The 19,578-nt window shown below is 63.2% G+C and overlaps 2 protein-coding genes across 34 annotated transcripts in view; both read right to left on the bottom strand.

The window, feature by feature from the left end:
* The window catches only part of DNAH17 (dynein axonemal heavy chain 17), a 39,484-nt gene extending 38,368 nt beyond the window's left edge, over window positions 1-1,116 (bottom strand). For all 28 annotated transcript variants that reach the window (XR_013927142.1, XM_080381015.1, XM_080381042.1 and 25 more), the window contains exon 1: window positions 714-1,116. Coding sequence is in view for 27 of the 28 variants with exons in the window: in XM_080381015.1 (XP_080237141.1) it covers window positions 714-759 (46 nt within the window). In the remaining variant the exon portion in view is untranslated. The remainder of the gene's footprint in view (window positions 1-713) is intronic.
* Window positions 1,117-1,212: 96 nt separating this feature from the next.
* On the bottom strand, window positions 1,213-19,571 carry CYTH1 (cytohesin 1). Of its 6 annotated transcripts, none has more exons than XM_080381357.1 (13): window positions 19,488-19,571; window positions 10,084-10,166; window positions 8,958-9,022; window positions 8,117-8,183; window positions 7,807-7,925; window positions 7,374-7,454; window positions 7,133-7,245; window positions 6,911-7,059; window positions 6,698-6,809; window positions 3,675-3,751; window positions 3,243-3,359; window positions 2,759-2,913; window positions 1,213-2,557 (listed from the first exon to the last, which is right to left on the bottom strand). In XM_080381357.1, exons 1-13 carry the CDS (start codon window positions 19,507-19,509, stop codon window positions 2,479-2,481), a joined length of 1,239 nt encoding a protein of 412 aa, XP_080237483.1. In that variant the 5' UTR covers window positions 19,510-19,571; the 3' UTR covers window positions 1,213-2,478. The 6 variants fall into 6 exon arrangements, with proteins under 6 accessions (XP_080237483.1, XP_080237484.1, XP_080237486.1 ...); XM_080381358.1 differs by having other exon boundaries at window positions 3,288-3,359; window positions 19,488-19,566; XM_080381360.1 differs by lacking the exon at window positions 19,488-19,571 and adding an exon at window positions 15,091-15,440 and having other exon boundaries at window positions 3,675-3,753; window positions 6,697-6,809.
* Between the last annotated feature and the right edge of the window lie 7 nt (window positions 19,572-19,578).

Below are 19,578 nucleotides of genomic sequence, written 5' to 3'. Positions count from 1 at the left end.
CACCGACAGCTGCCCCAACCGACACCTGCCCCAACCGGCCCTGACACCTGCCCCAACCGACACCGACAGCTGCCCCAACCGGCCCTGACACCTGCCCCAACCGACACCGACAGCTGCCCCAACCGGCCCTGACACCTGCCCCAACCGACACCGACAGCTGCCCCAACCGGCCCTGACACCTGCCCCAACCGACACCGACACCTGCCCCAACCGACACCGACACCTGCCCCTACTAACATTGACAACAGCCCCAACCAACACTGACACCGGCCCCAACAGACTCCATCACCAGCCCCAACTGGCCCCAGCCCCAACTGACGCTGGCCCCGACCAGCACCAGCCCCAACCAACACTGGCCTCTACTGACACCAGCACCACCCCAGTTGCTTCGTAACAGTAGAGCTGCCCTCTGCCCCCTGCATCCCTGCCTGGCACCCCTTGGCTAGGTCTGCTTGCCCACATATCCTCCACTTTTGCTGGGGTCTCGACACAGTGCCAAGGGTTGCCCCATCTGAGGCACGGGGCCTTTTGCTCACATTCCATTTACAGCTGGTACCACCTGGGTACAACCTGCCCCCCAGCTCCACTGCCGGCAGGGCTGGGCTGCTCTCCTCCCTGGTGCTCAGCCATCTGGCAGCTGCCAGATGAGAGCTAGGACATGAGGGGTACCCATGGGGGTGCCCCACCAACCCATTGTCGCAGGCCCCTCTCACCAGTGCAATGCATGCCGCTGTGCAGCTGGAGGGTCCAGCACTGCATGGTCCAGCCTGCAGGTCGCTGTGGATTGGCAGCCACCCCCTGCTCAGCTGAGCTTGCTGCCAGCCCCACTGCACACTGAGTGGGTGGCAGGAGCCATCCTGCCCCAGCACTGCCACCCTGCACCCTATGGTGAGGTCCTTAAGGCACACTGCTGGTGGCCAGGGCAAGCTGAGGGGAGCTGGTGAGGGCACAAGGCACACAAACACCTCCCTGTGCACCAAGAAACGAGAGGCTGTGGATGGGAACAGGTGGAGGCTCAAACCAGGACCATGCTGGCTGCAGCACTGCCAGTTTCATCCAGCATGGTATTGCTGCGGTGCCAGGCACCGAAATCTTGGCACCAACAGAAGCTGAACCTGGTTGCAAAGCTGGGGCACCGGGCAGGAGCTGGCAGTGCAGAGCTGGGGGCTCCTGCCCGTCCTGAGACACACACAGACCACAGGAGGCAGAGGCTGAGCGCAGTTCAGTGTTTATTTGCTGCCGGTCCTCAGCACTAGTTTACAAGGTCATGGCAAAAAAAAAAAAAAAGTTAGAATAAAAAATCCTGCCACCCCCCCACCCTCTGGAGAGGCCTCTGCACAGAACGACCTGCCATACAAAATAATCTAAAAGGAGAAAACTATACAGGAGTATTTACACCTCTGATAAATAGACTAATACTGATCCAGGTGCCTCCCTCCAGACCATGCACGGTGGCTGGGGAAACAGGACAAGACACAGGTGTTTGCAAGGCAGAGGCAGGGGGGCTGCAGACCCTGGCCCAGCCAGACCCCACCCCCCCACCCCCCAACAGCAGCTGTCCCTGGTGCAGGCTCTGGGCATGTCCTACCACCCGCTCTGGAGCAATGGCTTGTGCTTCAGGAGACCACGGCCACCCCTGGCAGAGCCTCCCCTGCTCCTTGCCGAGGGGACTGCTGCAGGCATGTGCTGGGGGGCAATGCCACACACCAGATGGGGCCCTCACCCACACTCCAACACCTCACGGCTTGGCAAAGACATATCCGTGCTCCCTGTGGCAGCACTGCACGCTGTGATGGTGACAACCACCTACCCCTCAGCCCTCCTGGTGCCCATGGGGACCATCTCTAGTGCAGCGGACAGCTGGGAGGGTCCAAGGCAGCAGCATGGGGAAGCCCAGGACAGACCCAAGCCCGCTACAACGCGGGCCAGGAGTCATGCCTCCGCAGGGCCCCCCAGCTCCCCTGGGGCAGCTGCCCCTCACCCTGGTGCCTGCAGCAACCCAAAACCCCCAGCTGCTAACCACCAGCCACCACCCTTCCCAGTGGGACGTCCCAAGTACTTCAGGAGATGGGTGCTGAGGGGACCCAGAGGCATGTGTCACTTCTCAGAGGCACGCTTGCTGGGGGGATCGAGAGCAGAGAGCCCATGGAGCCCTGCTCTGGCTGCTGAGCAGGAGGCGAGGATGGCGCACACATGGCGCTTCCCACCTCACAGCGGAGCCTGGGGCAGGATGGGGCTCCCTCCGCCCAGGGGTGCTGGTGACCCAGCTCAAACCTGTGAAGATGCTGTCCTGGAGATGAGGCAGTGATGGTGGGGGGAAAGAGCCACGGAGATGCCCATGCCCCCTCAGTAAAGACACTGCGAAGCTGAAGCTGGGTCCTGTGCTCTGAGGGCCAGACTGCAGCACGGCAGCCCCCTGGGGAGTGGGGACGCTCTGGCTGCCAGGGCATACCAGCCTTGCAGGGCCAGTGGTGGCTGCTAGTGTCTCTTAGTGGAGGAGACCTTCTTCTTCCTTGCAGCCAGCATCTCATAGAAAGGGTCCCGGCTGATTGCTGCCCTGGCAGGGGAACGAGGGCTCGGGTTAGCTGTACAGCCAGCTGAAAACTGCTGTAGGGCTGGGTCTGACCTATGTGGGTGGGTGCCCCTGGAAAAGCTTGTTGTCTCCCCATCCTTGCAGGGTGCCCCAGGAAGCAGACAGGTCCCTGCTGTGCCCCTGCCCAGCACCATGTCCCTGCCACCCACTCCTCTAAGCACTCACTTAATGCACTTTATCCACTCCTCCTTCTCCTCGGGCGTGGGGGCAGAGATGCGGTACACTGTGTGGTTCCCCTCCACCACGCGCCCATCTGCCTCTGTCTTGCAGGCCTTGATCACCTGGTCCTTGTTGTCAGGGATGTAGAGCTCAAAGCAGTTCTGGGAGGGAAGAGACCATTCAGAGGTAGTTCCCACTTCCAAAGGGGACCCCAGGCTGGGAGGGACCAGGCAGCGAACTGGGTCCCTGGCACAGCCACCCCCAATGCAGCAGAGAGGGATGGACACACTGATCATCACCCCATAGACCCCCATGTGCACGGCCACCAGCCCTGGACACCATGGTGACCAGCACAAGGTCTGTGCCCAGCTGCTGTGATGAGTGGAGCAAGCAACCACTACGGGACCCCCCCACCTCTCCCTGGGCCATCCCTCAGGGGCTGTAACACCTCCCAGCTTTCCCTGCCCAGCTCCTGCCCCAAGCAGAGCACCTGGGCTGCCCCTCGAGCCCCAGGGGACACTGCTACAGCACTCACGGGCTTCTTCGAGTCCTCCACCTCACGGATGCTCAGGTTCTCCAGGGGGATGATGCCACGGGGCTCTTTATCCTGGTGGGGCCAAGCAGAGGCTTCAGCTGCAGGCTGGGCACCACCAAATCCCACCTGCATGCCCCCAGCAGGGCTGGATGCTGCTAATAGCCCCCTCCCCAACACCCCCCCGTGCAGGCATCAAGTGCTACCCAGCCTGAGGGTCACATCCTGCACCCTGACAGTCACCAGCACCCCAGCACAGCAAGAGGCAGGCTGCCAGCCCCGCACTAGTATGCTGTGCCCAGGCTGTGCCACGCAGGCACGTAAGCACTGGGCTGGATCCGGCAGCCTTCCCTGCCCCAGCTCAGCACACCCCAAAAAAAGGTCACTGACCGTCGTGTACTCGAAGTAGTAAAGGCAGTTGTCGGTCAGAATGAACCAGCGTCTCTTCCACGTCTTCACCCTGCCTCCTGGAAGTGGAAAGAAACAGGTTGTGTGCAGCCCCAGCAGAGCGCAGCCTGGGCACGTGCCTGGAGGCTCGCAGCACGCAGAGGCTACGGCAGTGCTGGAGCCCACGTGGACACACACAGACAAGCACTGGGCGCCGGGGTGCAAGCAGAGCCAGGCAGCCCGGCGGGCGCCGGGCACAGCAGTAGCAGGCAGCACACACCACGCCGGGCAGGGCACGAGCAGGAGCGGAAAGCAGACGGATGAGGATGGAGGCGGCAGGTGGTGGGGGTGCCGGGTCAGGAGCGCTGCGTGCCCATTCCCACCCAAAACACTGATTCAGCATGGCCAGAGGATGCTGCAGCCAGGCAGCTCTCGGGGGATGCAGAGACTTTCTGTTTACACTGATCACAGTCCCGCTGCATTCCAGCCAGTGCAGCCCGGTGCTGGGGCAAGGCATGAGCCCAAGGCCGTGGCTCACAGACTCTTGGCCAGAGCGAGTCTCACAGCTGCCACCACAGACAGAGAAGCTGTTCCCTGGGCTCAGGGGTTGCTTGCCCTTGGGTCCAGCTCCCCCTCCACCGCGCCAGTGTGCTCTGGCCATCACAGCAGGGCTGGCTGTGCTGCCACCCATGGGATGAGCACCAAGGCCATGTGCCCAGGGCCAGCATGGATATGAGGAGGCACTGTGTGCACAGGGGGCCGTGCTCATCTCCTCCACCCTGCTGAGAAGGCCCCGTGCCTCCCTGCTCCCCCATGCCAGCTGGCTGTCCACCCCAGCCCCTGCCCCTGAGCCAGGCTGGGGCCAGTGCTTCCTAGAAGAAAAAGCCCCTCTGCCTCCCTCCAGCCAAGCCCACCCCAAAATCTGGGACCTGACCCTCTCCAGCCCCCAGCACTCCTCAGGGCCACCTCCTCTCCCGGGGCTGTTGGTGGGAAGAGGCTATGTGCCAAGGCAGGGTGCCATGGCACGGGGAGTGCAGGAGCCTGGCGTTTAGGGCCCACAGGGGCGTGGGGCCAGGTAGGACCTGGGGGCAGCACAGCCCCAGCTGGGAGCACTGATGCTCCTCGGCACCCCAGGGCTACAGGCGAAGGACCTGGGGCATCGCCAGTGCCCAGCACAGGGACTGCTGTGAGCCCTCAGCATGGCACAGGGCACGGCGCAGATGGCTCCTGCCTGCTCCCATCCAGCTTCAGGCACTCAGCACCCACCACCCCCCGCCCCCCAAGGTTGAGACCCTTCCCGAGGACACCCCAAAACAGTCCCCATCCCTCGGGGCACCAGACGTGGAGGCCCACTGCGGCCAGGATTAGCTGCCCACGGACAGGGCAAAGCATGGATGGGCAGGCAGCCCCTGCCAGCAGCTGGGCAAGGAGCAGCCATGGCCCCATCCAACCGTGGGGTGCACTGGGGCAGTAGAGAGGGCCAGCAGGCCTTGGGGAGTGGTCGGTATCAGCAGAGTTGGTACCCCATGTCCCTGCCCTGGTGGTGGTGGGGCTGTCCCCTCGGCAGGCGAGGTCCCCGGAGCAGTGCGGGTGGTTAGCAGCAGCAGCAATGAGACTAATCACCAGCAATTAAAAACAAAAAGGAAACGAAGCCCCAGCAGCGTGAGCAGAGCAGGGGAGAGGGGTACGTACCTCCTGGAGTTGGGGGCAAGGAAAGGAAGAGCCAAATCATGGAAACATACAAATGAGGGAGAAAAGAAAATTAAAAAAAAAGGAAAAAAAAATAAAAAGACGAAACACCAAAGAACCCCCCTTGCCCTGTGCAGGTCAGTGGGACAGGGCTGCAGCAGGGAAGCTGTGAGGGGCCGGGCTGACAGCACTGCCGTGGGTGCTGACCTGCCCTGGCTCACTGTGGCTCTGTGGGATGGATCTCCTCGGCTGGGGGGTTGCAGGGCCTGGCTCCCCCCACCCCCTGGCCTCTCCACAGGGTCCCTCCCAGCCCCATGAGTGGGCTGAGCCACAGCAGCCAAGCTGGTGCCCACAGCCGCCTCTCTGCACTACCAGCCACCCACGGCCCCATGGCAGCGGGTGACAACCTGCTGTGCATGCAGCTCTTCCAACAGCAGGGCACTGGGCTTGCTTAGGGACAGGGGAAGCAGGTCTGGGGCTCTCCCCCGTGTTCCCCAGAGCCAGGGGGCAGATGGCTCTTGCTCAGCCCCAGGCCAGGCTCTGCCCTCGTCAGGGCATGGGGTGGGAGTATGGCCCCCTTCCCATCCTGAGGGGGTGACAGTATGGCAGAAACATATCCTGGAGAGTGGACAGAGTCCGGAACCCAGCAACAGCCTGAGGGAAAGGCCCCCACCAGACCCTGGTCCCGACAGCACCCTGTTCCCCCCTCGCTGAACCTGGGCACAGGATTCCCCAGAGCTGCCGAGGAGAAGCCACAGGAGCCAGGGCGTGGGACGAGCTCACCGGCCGCCAGAGCCGGGCTGTGCAGCAGGGCTGCGGGGATGCCATGCACGCTGCCTGCATGTGGAGCCGGGATGCGGTGATAATGCTGTGGGAAGGTGAGGCAGGGACTCGTCTGTGGCATGGAGGGGGGGATGCACGCAGCTTGCCGCTCACTCCTGGGGGCTTGCTCCAATGGGACCCGCTCCAATGGGACCCTGCTGTGACTCAGTGATGAGGAGGGCCTCACGGTCTCCATGCTCCAACACCAGGCTCTGCTACTAGCTCTGTAGGCCAGGCCTTGCCCAACCTAGAGGCAGGAGTCCCTGGGATGCCCACCCAGCTGCACCGCAGGGCCTTGTCAGCTGTGAATCTGCTCCTGCCGCCCAGCCAAGGGAAGATGGAGGGCTGCTGGATGTATGGACGCCTTCCCCACGGGGGCTGTGTCCCTCTCTGCACTCTCCTGCCCTTCCACAGGGCCAGGCGAGGTGTAGGCAGGCCAAGGCCATCGCACCCATAGCCCAGCTCTGTCCCTGGGGAGAATCTGCACTCCCCAGGCCACGGCTGCCAGCACTCACCTAACTTCAGCAGCCAGCCCTCCCGGTCGGGGTTGAAGAAGGTGTGGGTGAGGTCATTGCCGTCATCCTCAGGGATTTTGAAGGGCTCATTCTTGATGCTTTCATAGAGATTCTGGTACAATGATACATGGTGTCAGCTCTGCTCCACCCAGGAACCCTGTGATGGGCCAGCTCTGCAGCCCAGCCCTGGTGCCTCCATATCCCATCTCTCACCCGAAGCAGCTCCTCGGGTAGGTCCCCCCCATCGTTGATGCCACGGTTCATGGCAATGAAGCGCTCTGCCGTGGGTTTGTCCTTGACATTGGGGTTGTGCAGACTGGTGTTCAGCATGATGATAGCGAAGGAGAGCACGTAGCAGGTGTCTACAGGGGCAGAGGGGAAAGTCAGCTGTGAGGCAGGATGGCCAGTGAAAGGGGTGCCAGGTCAGGTACTCACCTGTGGACTGGAAGACGCCAGGGTTGCACTGGCAGTATCGCTGGGCAAAGGCCTCCATCATCCGGTCGATCTTTTGTGCCTCCCCGGGCAGTCGGAAGCTCCACAGGAACTGCCTGTGAAGAGCATGGTGTTGCACTGCTTTGATGGCTCCACGTGCCCTCCAGCCACACTCACATTGCTACAGCCCTCCGCCCATCTCCCCTGATGGGGCACAGCTCAGCTCCTGGCCCCCTTCACTCACCGCAAGGCCTGCACGAGGTTAAGGTCCGTGAACTCATGCAGCTCCACAAAGGCATGCAGAACTTGGATGTTGAACTCATCCCTGCGGGAACAAAGCCAGAGCATGAGGGATGCATGAGCAGCAAGTCCTGTGACTGCCGAGTGGCGTTGTGTCTCCCTGCTCGGCTCCAGACTCTGCTTTTATTTGTGGGGGGAAATCTGAAGCTATGTGCCCCCAGCTTGAGTCCTGGGCTGGTTTACACACACCGACCTCTTGCAAGTGCCAGCCACGGATCAAACAGCCCCCCAGCTGGCCCTAACACTCAGGGTGCCTGGCCCCCTGTGTGGCCCCACTCAGCCGCCCTGTAAGTTCAAAGAGCTGCAGTGTCCCATCTCTCAGGGGCTGAGAGCCCAGGGCACCCTCAGGAGACCTGAGCTGTCCCAGGCTAGCGTACCTCTCACCCAGGTAGTCACCGATGGCTGTCTTGTTGAGGCCCTCTCCCTTGTAAAGGAACTGAGCAATATCCTCGCACGTGTTCTTCAGCAGGTCATTTTCGATCAGGAACTGGATGCCCTGGAATGGTGCAAGAGAAGCTGCTCTGGGGCTTGCTGCTGACCCTGCCAGCCTGCCCACTGCCTCCCCAGCCCCTGCCCTGGTCCCTGTGGGCAGCCAGGCACCTGCAATGTGAGGTGGCAGAGCCCAGCATGGCCCCAGACAGGCTGGTGAACTGCTGCACTCCTGACCCAGCCCACACCCCACAATACCTTCTTGGGATCCATGTTGAACTTCTTCCGGCCCATGGCCACCTGCTTGTTTCTCTGCATGTTTTTCCTGAAAGGCACAAAGCAGCTCTTAGTACCCAGGAGGGACCTGGCTGCCTCCTGCCCTCCCTCGCCCCTTGGGCAGAGCTCTGTGGTGTCAGCGTGGACCGAACTGGAGCTGGGCAACTCTGGGCCAGGCCCCCTGTGCTGAACCTGCATGGGATGAAGCTGGCACACTGCTTCGTTTCTCTGCCCCACTCTGTGCCAGAGCAGCATGGGGCTGCTCTTGGCCTGCCATGCCCCATCCATGGGGTCACCCCATGCAGAAGGGGTGCTGGGTATAGCAACCTGGCAGGTCACCTCTGCCTGGGGGAAGACTAGGTCAAGCTGGGTGCAGCGGGGCTCTGGGGAGAGCAGCCTTCAGGCCCCAGTGGGGCCAGCGTGAGGGTGACAGCCTTCATGCCCCAGTGGGTGACTGGAAAAAACACAGGGAGTCAGCTCCCATCGGCTGCCAGGATCCCCTAATCCCAGGCTGGCACTGCCTGCACCAGCTCAGAATAACAAAGTCAGACAGTCGCTGTGGCCAGACAGAGGGGCTGAGGCTTGGAAAAACAGACCTTTGCAGGCAGCAGTTCAGACTGCAATCCTGCTGCTGCTCCAAGGAATTCAGAGCACCTGGAAAAGCCACCTGCACCAGCCAGCACCCACGGGATGTGGCTGCACAGCTCAACTGCCACTGGCCACCACACAGTGCGAGCGAGCCGGCATCCAGCACTGGATGGCCTTGCCACAGGGGAGGGGGCTCAGCAGAGGCCCTGGGCTGCTGCAACAGCAGAGGACTCACCTCTCCTCCGTGGACCCCAGGTTCTCAATCTCATTCGTCACTTCTGCTATCTCATCTTTCAGCCGCTGAGGGGAGAGAAAGCACTGAGACAGGAGGCTCCTGCCTCCCTCCCTCCCAAACCCTCCAGCCCCCCAGCCCTGACGGTAGCCCTGGGGCTATTCCCCGAGGGGGCCCCAGAAGCCACTCCTTCCCTCCCCCCTTCCCACCCGCGGGCTGCCCTGGGACTGAGCCAGCTCGGGGAGGGGGGGGAGCACTTGCAGAGGGGCTGGCTGCACCTGGCTGCTAATCCCCCTGCACCTTCGCCATGCTCTGAGTGTACAGGAAGGAAGAGATTCAGAGGTTAACAAAATTACCCCCTAATCCCTTTAGATCATGCCCAGCATATGGCAATAATTAGCCTTTGCTGCCTTAATCAGGGACATGACTGACAAGCGTCCCAGATGAGCACTGACCTCGCAGTCGCTTGCCAGGGCAGTGGCCTGGCCCTGAAACACAGTCCCTGCCTGTGCCAGGGAGGGGCTGGCACGGAGACGCCGGTGCCCCAGTCCACGGGGAATGGCACAAGCACACAGGGCACAAGGAGAAGCCATGGCTGCAGGGCAGGTCAGCTGCCAGCCCAGGCCCACATGCCCCACTGGGACCTTCTCCCCAGCCCTGGGGCCCTGCAGAGGCAGCACCACTGGGCAAGCAGGTCATGGGCTCCCTGCAGCAGCCGCTGGCGTTCACCCCGCCGGCCCAGCCCACCCTGCCCTGCAGTTCCAGTAGCTCTATATTCTGCCCCACAAGGTCCATGAGAGCCCCCATGGGATGCGAGGAGCCAGGGGCTGGCAAGGAAAGGGGACGGGAGCACAAACCCGACCCACAGCCCTGCCTGGGCTTGCTCCTGCACAGGCTCTGCAGGTCTGCGGTGCTGCACCCCAATCCCATGGCTGTTACAGACAGCCCCAGCCAGGGCAGCCTCTCCTCCCTGCCTCACCTTTCCTACAGCGGGGCAAGGGACCCTGGATAGGGCTGCAGGGACCCTGCCTAGTGACACAGGCAGGGAGATTGTCCCCTCCCTCCCAGGGGACAGCTGCGTTCAGGACAGGGGGATTGCACGTGCGGGCAGTGGCCCTCAGCATCACACCTGTATGTCGGCCAGCAGCTCCTGCTTGCGGCGTCGGATGTTCTCCAGCTCCTGGCACTCCTCTGGGGTCAGGTCACTGGGCACTGAGCAGAGACATGGTCAGGTCAGCATGCGTGGCCATGGGAATTGTCCCTGCCAGGCTCCAGGCACAGTCTCTGCTCCCGGCCAGCAGCCTGGGGCCTGTCAGGAGCTGGGATATGGAGCTGCTGGGTGCCCAGGGGAGCAGGGCTGGCGATCAGCATCCCTGGCCCCACGCAGCAGCTAAGTGCCACCGATGGCATGTGAGGAATGCGAGAGCCAGGGCATCGCCCCGCCAAGCAGTGGCTGCAGTGGGGTAACTGGGCAGTGGAGTAACTGGGCACCGCCAGTTCCAGCTGATTCAGCCCGAGGCGGCTGGGTAGTTCGGGCAGAGAGGACCAGCATGGCCCCTGGACCAGCTCCAGCGATCCTCCTGCTGGCCCTGGCCCTGCCAAGTCCTGTTTAACTCCACTCTACCCTGGCTGGACTGGTGCTGTTGTCTGTCCCAGTCCCTCCTGTGGCAGGGCACCTCTGCTGTGCCCCATGGCATGAGTTCCACATAGATCTGGAGGGTTGCTCTGTTGCACCGGGTCAGTCCCAAACAAAAAACAGCTCCTGGCTGTCCTTACAGCCCCCTCTGCGCTCAATCCATCTTTCCAAGCCAGCGCCCATAGCTGGCACATCCTCTTGATAAACCTCGCCTGTGTGCCATGACATCTACACCTCCCTGTCACGCTGCGGGAGCCAGGCACACCCTCCCAAGGATCAAGCCTGGGGCCACCGCATGCCCCTCCTTGCTCCCGAGTCCCACAGCTCCTGCAACATTCCCAGTGCTCCCCAGTGCATGACCTCCCACTCTGCAGTAACATGGCATCCCATTCCTGTTCCCTCCTGTCCCCAGGGTTACCCACATTCACTCCAGCAGCGCTGCCAGCCCTTGCCTACTGCCTGCGCCTCACACCTCTGCCAGTGGGTCCCACCAGCTCCCTTGCACACAACTCCAAGGTCACCCATGAGAACACCAAAGCACTGTCCCTCCAGAGCACTCTCCCCAAGGGAGGTGCCAGCAGCAGCTTCTGGCTCGGCCCTCAGGCTGCCTCCTACCCACACACCCCGTGGTGCTGGGGACAGGCACTGCCACTGCCCTCTCCTTCCCCAAACATTCCCGCTCCGTTCTGCCAAGGCCCTGCGTGCCACCACGACCATGGACTCCAAGCCACCACTGCCACCAGCCCAGACTCACCCAGAGTGTCCCCAGCATGGCTGCCTGCCCCATACCAGCACCCAGGGACAAAGCATGCCTTCAGACTAGCACTGTCCTCAACCATGCACGGTTCCTCCCAGAGCTGCTGCTGCCTCCTCAGTGGGAGCTGCACGTGCCCCTGGGGCAATGGTGATCACATGAACCAAATCTCTGGACTCAGCACTTCCCTGGTTCCGCTCAGGCTTTCTGACAAGTTCCCTCCTTCACAAAGTTCCCCCACTGCCAAGGTTGGAGCAACCTTGCCTTGCGACACCATACCTTCAGACACGACAGCAACACTTCCCAATCTTTTCAGTCTCTGACACCAGCAAGTACGAACCAGACAACCCCGCTCACGGCAACAGGGCTAAAAGTTATGTAAACTTGAAATACCAGAGGCCTTGCCTTATCAATACATCCAAGCACCATATGCACACCCCAGTGCCGTCCCCGCAGGTGCCTGGCCCCTCCTGCCCGGCACCCAGGACACACTGCAAGCCCGGGCTTGCTGCAGGAGGGCCAAGCTGCATTGCAAGCCCATTGCCAGACACAAAACCTCCAAATCCTCAAGCAGCAGCATGTGCTGCAGGACCCTCCCAACACTGCGGCCGCAGGGAAGGTGAAATTCGGTGCCAAGGTTGGACATGCCCTGAGGCAAGCCGGCCTCGGGTGGAACCAGAGCAAAGGGAGCCCAGGCAGGAGCAGCGCTGCCTCCCACTGCCCAGCTGCGAGCGGGCAGGGGTCTCAGCAGGCCCCAGGGCAGGTGTAGCAGAGGATGAGATTCTGCAGGGCAGAGGCGGCCAGCGGGTCTGTACCGGAGCCTGGGAAGGTCCCTCCTAGCCTGCGCTGCTGCGGGGAAGGGCAAGCACTCGTGACACCGGCCCAGCCATGTCAGCAGCAGCCAGAGGAAGAGAAACCCCAGACGCAAGAGCTTTTCTGGGAAAGGAAGAGGGCGTTAACCCTTCCCTGGCACTCCACACAGCACCGCCTCGCCGTGCCGAGCAGAGCCTGAGCAGATCCCAAGAGGCTGGCGAGACTCACGGCAGCAGAGTGGTGCTGCGGGGATGGGGAGGCTGAGGCAGGCGCTTGGCTGCTCTGGCTTCAGCCTGGCGCAGGAGCTGGGGCACAGCGACCCACCGCATGCTGATCCCAGTGCTGGCGTATGCTCCCTGTTAGCATGGGGTCCCGGTGCAGGGGGCCAGGAAGCAGCAGCAGCAGGAGGGCAGCAAGGGGCACCGGCAGGATTTGTCCATCCGTCCCAGGCTCCCTGGGGTCTGTGGCAACTGGGAGCAGCAGCACTTCCCCCTCTCCCACCATACCCAAAGCAAAGCACCCTGTGATACACGGAAGCCATGCTCGCGCCCTCTGCTTCCCACCCCACTGCCCTAAGACAAGCTAGCACAGTGGGTGACACAGGAGTGGGGCAGCGTGGAGCTGCCCCCCTGCCTCCCCCTCATCCTGGCCCCACTAGCCTCCTTGAACTCCCGGGCTGAGCTCACCGTTGCCCTCTGCCCTGAGCACCATCCTGGCAGGCCCTGTCAGCCATGCCCCTGCTGCCCATCGCTCCAGAGAGGTGCTGCTGTTTCAGGGCGCAGACACCTGCCCACCCGGGTGCTTCCCGGGCTGTGCCAGGGCCATGCCAGGCCAATGAGCTCCAAGGCTGCTTGGGCGTCATCCTGGCCTCGGCAGGAGCCTCAACACCCTGCTCCTGCCACCACCAGCCTAGGGCTGCCAGCACCTTAACTCCTCTGCTCCCAGCCAGGAGGGGAAACAGGGCAGCCAGCACACTGCTCCCCCTTCTCGGCCCCTGGGTCAGGGGACATGATGTGTTGGGGTCCCAGCCAGGCAGGTACTGGGGGCTGGCTCTGTCATTCCTTCCTTGGAGGCTGCCAGGACACTTGACCCAGCACATCTTGAGCTCACTGCAACATTGGGGTCCCTTCCCCTTCACCAGCTGGGGTCACCCCCTCCCAGCAGAGCCCCGGCCCTGCCCCGCAGCTCCCCTGGAGATCTGCCAGAATCCCCCACTGCAGGTCCAGGTCGTGCTCAGGCTGTAAGGACTGAGCTCCAGGCAGGACTGGGAGGGCTGTGAGGACCACCAGTGCCAGCTGCCCTCTGCAGACTCCACAGCAGCTCACACTGGCGGATGGGACCACAACTGGGACCAGGGGTGATGCTGGTCCTCATGGGAAGTTGCTCCCCACTACCTTGGCCCTTTGCTCTGGGTGCCTGTACAGACCCCACTGCTCAGTACAGGACCACTGTGTGGCACAGTCTGGGGCTTGCAAGGCCATGCCTGCAGCAGGAGCAAAACCCCAGCACATCCCTGTCCCGCTGTCAGCTGCCTGGAGAGGCTGCATGAGCCTCGGCCACCTTGACTCAGCTAAATCTTGCTCAGCAGCACGAGATGGAGAAGCAGCACCCAGAACACCGGCAATGGAGCAAAGGGAGGGAGAGCTTCGGAAGTCTCACATTGTCTTTGGCCCACAGCTGTGCTGCAGCAGTAGCCAGTCCTCCCACCAGCCCACGCTGCACCTGCACCCGGCTGCGCTCGAGGAGCAAAGGGCAGAGTTTAGGTAGACCATGGGGATGAGCTCAGGGTGCTGCCAGCGGCTGCTGCTGGGCTCTGCTGTGGGGTGCCACTGCCTGCTCCCACTATGCCCCATGGCTCGGGGGCCCACGGGGCCCTAAGAAGCTTCCTGCCCGTCTCAGCGCGCCACATCCTGTTTTCACCGTGTTGTGTGTGCATCCTGGGTTGCGTTAGCCCCATCCTTCCCTACCGACAGCTGAGGTGCGTCAGGAGAAGAGTTTGGGGACAGACACTTCCAGCAAAGACCCTCCCAGGTAGCCGGACCCTGCATCCAGAGCCAGCCAGGGGCCTCGTCCTGTTTCTGTGCAGCCCTGCCTGTCAGCCCTGCTCCCTGTTCACAGAGCCTGGCAGGGAACCCTCATCCACAGCTGCTGCCTCGCTTCCTGGCAGCTCCAGGCTGCCACGCTCCCCATGCACAGACCCCTGACTCACAGTGCAGCTGGGCGAGCACTGGCTCAGCCACATGCACACACATTGAGCACTGTGCTGGTGTTGGGAGCACAGCCTGGCAGGGACCTTGCTTGCTCTCCACTCCGCTCACTGTGCTGGGCCTCAGGAGGAACAATGCCCACGGCACAGGGCTGGCCACAGAAGGTCTCACAGCCCCATGCCCCACCACACAGCCACACCTAGTCCCATGCTCAGGCAGGAACTCAGAGACAGCAGCATTTCACACAGGCGGCCAACCCTCAACAGCATCGCCAGTGCAGCAGGCACTGGGCTTTCCCACACAGATCTCCATTTGACAATGCTGCCCTGAGCTGCCCTTACAGCAGCGAGGGTGGCCAAGTGCTCACGCATCGCCCAGGGCAGGAAGACAAGGGGCAAGGTAAGGACCAGGCTGCGTGCAACCTCCCAGCCGCTGCTGCCACCAGTTCCCAAGCACCCCCCACCCCAGCATGGCACCGGGCACCGGTGCAGGGCAATGCCACGCAAGGTAGCCCAGTGCTCAGCTGTCCTGCTGGGGCTCAGTGCTTGCAGAGGCCTGAGCCTGGGTAGGCTGGTAGTGTGCGGGGGACAGAGGTGGCGAGACAGCGAGGACTCTCTGTGCCACTGCCAGCAAGAACCATATGGAGCTGGAGCCACAGGCACTGCTGTGACTGCCAGGGGAATGGGGACCCTGCAGTGAGCAGAGGGAAGGGCATGAAGCACCTACCTGCCTTGGCAGCCACTGAGGGGCAAAGGAAGGCCTGGAAGCTGGAGGCACAGAGCTCGCTGACCGTCCCCATGCTGCGGAGGTCCCGTGCAGGACACCAGCAGCTCCAGCAGGGCAGGCAGGAGCAGGCAGAGGCCTGGTAGGTGCCGTGTGGCTGAGCAGCAGGCTCCCCCGTGTCGGGGCCCGCGGGCAGGATGCAGGCAGGGGAGCCGGAGGACTCCCCACTCCGGCTGGAGCCAGGGAAGGCGGCTCTGGCAGGGGAGCTCCAGCTGCGAGAGCCCACGCAGCAGCCCCAGCCAATCCCCGCCGCTCCCTGCCTGCACACCAGCCCGCTCCGCTCCCGATGCTCCGCTCTGGCCGGCGGCTCAAAGCCACTTAGAGGACAAGGAGTTTGGGAACTCCCCAGCAGCCCCCCCGCCCCGGGCTGCCTGCCCCCAGCAGCCCCCTTGCCCCCGCAGAGGGCCAGCAGCGGGGTATTTTTAGAGCTGTTTTATCTCTCCGTATTAGAGCATTAAGCATCGGGAGCCGACGGTCGCGTAGCAACCAGCACTGCATAAAGGAAGGTGCACCAAGAGACAAGGCGGCTCTGGCGAGGCCTGGGGAGCAGGGGGTGCTGCCACGGCTCCCACTTGTGGGGTGCAGGGCCCGGGCACCAGTCCCGGCACAGCCCCGACAGGCTCAGCCTGCCCCGCGTGCTGTGCACGGGCAAGCCTGCTGCGCCTCCTGCCAGTCCTCCGGCAATGCCGGTCAGATGGCTGGGCTCCAGGCATGCCCTGGTGGCAATGGAGATGCCTCCCGCTCTGCTGCGGTCCTGGGGTCTGGGAACTGGGGAAGTCCTGCCCCAGGATCCCAGCCTCGGACCCAGCTGTGGAGCTGGGGGGACGGCACAGCCCTCTTGCCCTGCAGCACCTGTGTTCCCCAGCCCCACAGGTGCTGAGTGAATCCAAACCGGACTGACAGCTCTCTCCCTTAAAGCAGGAGCAATCCCGGAGTGTAGGGCACGGCCATGAGTAACAAACCCTAGAGCCTGCTGGGGCACGAGGCAGCACCCCACGGACAACTTGGCTGCCAACTCTTGGTTGCTAGGAGCCAGCAAGCTCTGCTCACCTGCGCCGGCAAGCACGGGGACGTGCTGAGCTAGGAGAAACCCAAGCCAGGCAGGCAAGAGCCCTGATGAGGCAGGCAGCAGGGAAGGGCGCCCTGGGAGGAAGCCGCCCTGGCAGGCAGGAGGGTGCAAGGCAGAAGGGGACCTTGGCGCCCACAAGCCGTATAACTGGAGACAGGAGGAAAGATGGAGAAGGGCAGCTCTCAGGCTCACGAGGGCAGCCAGGCACTCTCTGCTGATGTGACCGACCTTCTGGTTTTGATGCTACTTCCCCTTTGCCAGGGGCTGAAGTGGTGATTGCTGCATTGCCAGGAAGCAAAAGAGCAGGCGAGAGGAGCCAGGGAGGCTGATCTGGGAACGTGATGTGGCAAGCACCTGCCCAGGCCTGAACCAACCCCCACGTGCTCCAGCCACCCCGAAGCAGGGCCAGGCAGCACGTCCCATGTTAAGCGACCTGGACGTGCAGCTTGATCTTCACACCCTGCTCAGGTCAGGCAGAGTGTTCACAAACACCCTGGGGTCACCTTAACCATGGCTCTGAGCCCTGATCTTTTGCCTGCCAGAAAGCAGGGCCCCAGAGAGCAGCCTCCCTCCAGCCTCAGGCCCAGAGCAGAAATGTCCGACCCCAGCCCTACTGCCCAGCACACAGACGGGCTGAAACAGCCACTCCAGGAGACGCAGGCCCTGCTGTGTCCCTGATGCGTAACTGCTGAGTGTCAGCAATATGACTGATCATTCTCTGCTCCCAAACATCTCAGCAGAGGAATGGGCTAATTGCCTCTGCTCAGTGCTGCACTGCCTGAGCCCTGCCGGCCCGGGCCCCTGGCTCTGCTCTCCAGGCCCACTGCTATCACCACACTGTCCCTGTGTCTTTAACCTGGGAGCCTCCTGCTCTGCGGAAGAGCTGCCCCCCAAGATGGGCCCAGTGACTTGCCCCAGCTCACCCCATACCACACCAGAGAAAGGGCTGGTGCGTCACCAGCAGCTCCCCTGGCAGCATGCCTTCCGGCCCTGGTCCCCTTGGTGCACACCGCAGTCCCAAGCTGCCTCCAAAACAGCTGATTCCGTGCCCAGGGGCCTGCCAGGGCCTGCTGGCAGAACAGGGCTGTGCAGGCTGGCAGCAAGGAGAGGGCAGGGATTCCCCCCGGGCAGTGACCCCCAGCCTGCCAGGGGACCTGACAGCATACCCTCCTTTGGGGATCTCCCACAACTCACATGGACCACCCCGCCCCGTGGCACTGGCCATCCTGCCCCAGACAGTGAGCCCCCCCCAGGCACAAGCTGCTTTGCAGGAGACTGCATCAACCCAGCTTAGAGAAATCCCTTAATCCCCCAAGACAGAGTGAGCAGTAATCCCTTGGGTGCAGCAGGATTACCAGTGCTGCCCAATCCCCCTCACCCAGGGGCCAGGTCTGAGCCAACATAGGGCCCAGCACAGGAGGTAGTGCTGGGATGGGATTGTGCTCCCCACAGCTGCTCACCAGTGCTGCATGTCAAGAGCAGCTGGGCTGGTTCCCCAGTGCAACACCACTGCCCTGCCATTCAGAGGCCTTTGCTCCTGCACCACCGTGCCTGGTCAGCTCCAATCCAGGTATGGGTTCAGTCCCCACAAGGAGATGGGGGGAAGGGGGCGGAAGCGTGGGGCCGCACCCCGGCAGGAGTGGGGGCAGCCCACATCTGTGCCACCAGCTGCTCACCCTGGGATTTGCTCTCTGCTGATGCAGATGGCTGGAGAGGGGCCACGTATTGTGAGGCAGACACTGGCGTCAGCACAATCCCACCAGCAACAGCCTCCCCATCAGGCTCCCACCACACCAAGGCCTCAGCAGACTGTCCTCTGCAAAACCAACAGAGCTCAAGGGCTTCAGAACAGCTGCAGATTGCAATGACCCTGCAACAGGGACAGCAGCGGGGATTTGGAGATGGCTGTGCTGCGCATCCTGCAGCTGCCCTGTGGCCCCCGCAGCATGGTGATCAGGCAATTTCTGATGCTGACAGACAACCCAGGACATCCTTCCAGGCAATTCTAGGATGCAGCGAGAGGCTGCTCGCAGAATCACTCCCTGCAGTACTCTCCTGCTAATGGGCTGCATCCAACAACACCCATGCTGGGCTGCACACCAGCGGGGCCAGGCACTTGCACCTTATCTTGCACAGTAAACTGCTGTGTGAAGTCACTTCTGGGGTGTAACGGCAGCCACCTAATCAGCTGCACTGCACAACTGTGGCAGGCAGGAAGCTGGCCCATGAACCAGCATTGCTAGCAACAGTGGCTTCATTGGCACCAGCAGTGCCTGAGTGACCTCAGCACCCAGGAAGAATGGTTGCCAGTAAAGCTTGCAGTATCCAAACCTTGGTTTCAGATCTCAGCCAGACAGGCTTCAGCCACCTGCTCGGCAAAGCTCAAGGAAAACCCACCTGCTGACCCACAGGAACCTGCCTCAGAGGGCTGAGGCAGAGGCAGCACCTTCCTGCCCAGTCCTGTTCCTCAGCACGGGAATACTCTGCAGACACGGTGGATGGAAGAAAGCAGGAAAGCAAGCTGCATGTGCACGAGAAAGGGGACCTGCAGCCCCTGAGCTGTGGTGCCCTGCTTGGCCCACCCTGGCAGCGGACCCTGGGCACACACCGGGTGCTTCTGTGCCAGGCAGATGCGCTCTGGAGCCAGGGTCCTGGCGAGCCACTCAACGGGTGCCACCGGCACAAGCCTGCCCTACAGATCTGCGGAGCCTCAACTCAGACAGTGCTCAGAGGCAGCAGCTGAATACAAAGTGAGAGTGGCGCGGGGAAGGCGTGCAGGCAGCCGGTCCCAGAGCCCGGCAGCGCCGGCCCCGCGGGCGGCCCGTGAGCTGTGGCAGCGCGGCGCCGGCGGTGCGGAGCCGCTGGGGCTGAGCCCCGGGCAGGATGAGGCCGCGCCGGGGCCACCGGGTCAGGCCCCAGCAGCTCGCCCCGCTCTCCGCGGGCGCCGGTTTCCGCCCGGCGCTTCCTCCACCGCCGCCTCGGCCCCGCCCGGCCGATGCCGCGAAGGCCGCGGCCACGCGTGGGCGAGCGGCCGCTCCGTCACCTGCGGGCGCAGTTCCCACCGCCCCCGCCCGCCCGGCCCCGGCCTCACACCTGGAAGCGGCCCGGCCCGAACACGCCGCCCGCCCGGCAGAGCCGCCCCTGCTCCACCGGGGAGCCCCCCCCCCCTCCTCCCCGCGGCCCCGTGCACCGGAGCGGCGTGCCCCGCCGCGGCCCGGCCCAGGTGGGGCGGGGGGGGGTCCCAGCGGCGCAACCCCAGCCCCGCACTGACCGTAGCCGCCCTCCTCCTCCATCCCGCCGCCGCCTCTCCGGACCCGCCCGCCTGACGAGGCCGCCGACGCCGCCACGGGCAGCGTCACGTG

Source organism: Falco punctatus, assembly GCF_963210335.1.
Source record: "Falco punctatus genome assembly, chromosome: 1".
Classification (NCBI taxonomy): domain Eukaryota; kingdom Metazoa; phylum Chordata; class Aves; order Falconiformes; family Falconidae; genus Falco; species Falco punctatus.
Note: the sequence above shows the minus strand (reverse complement) of the source record. Positions and strands in the feature narration are given on the sequence as shown.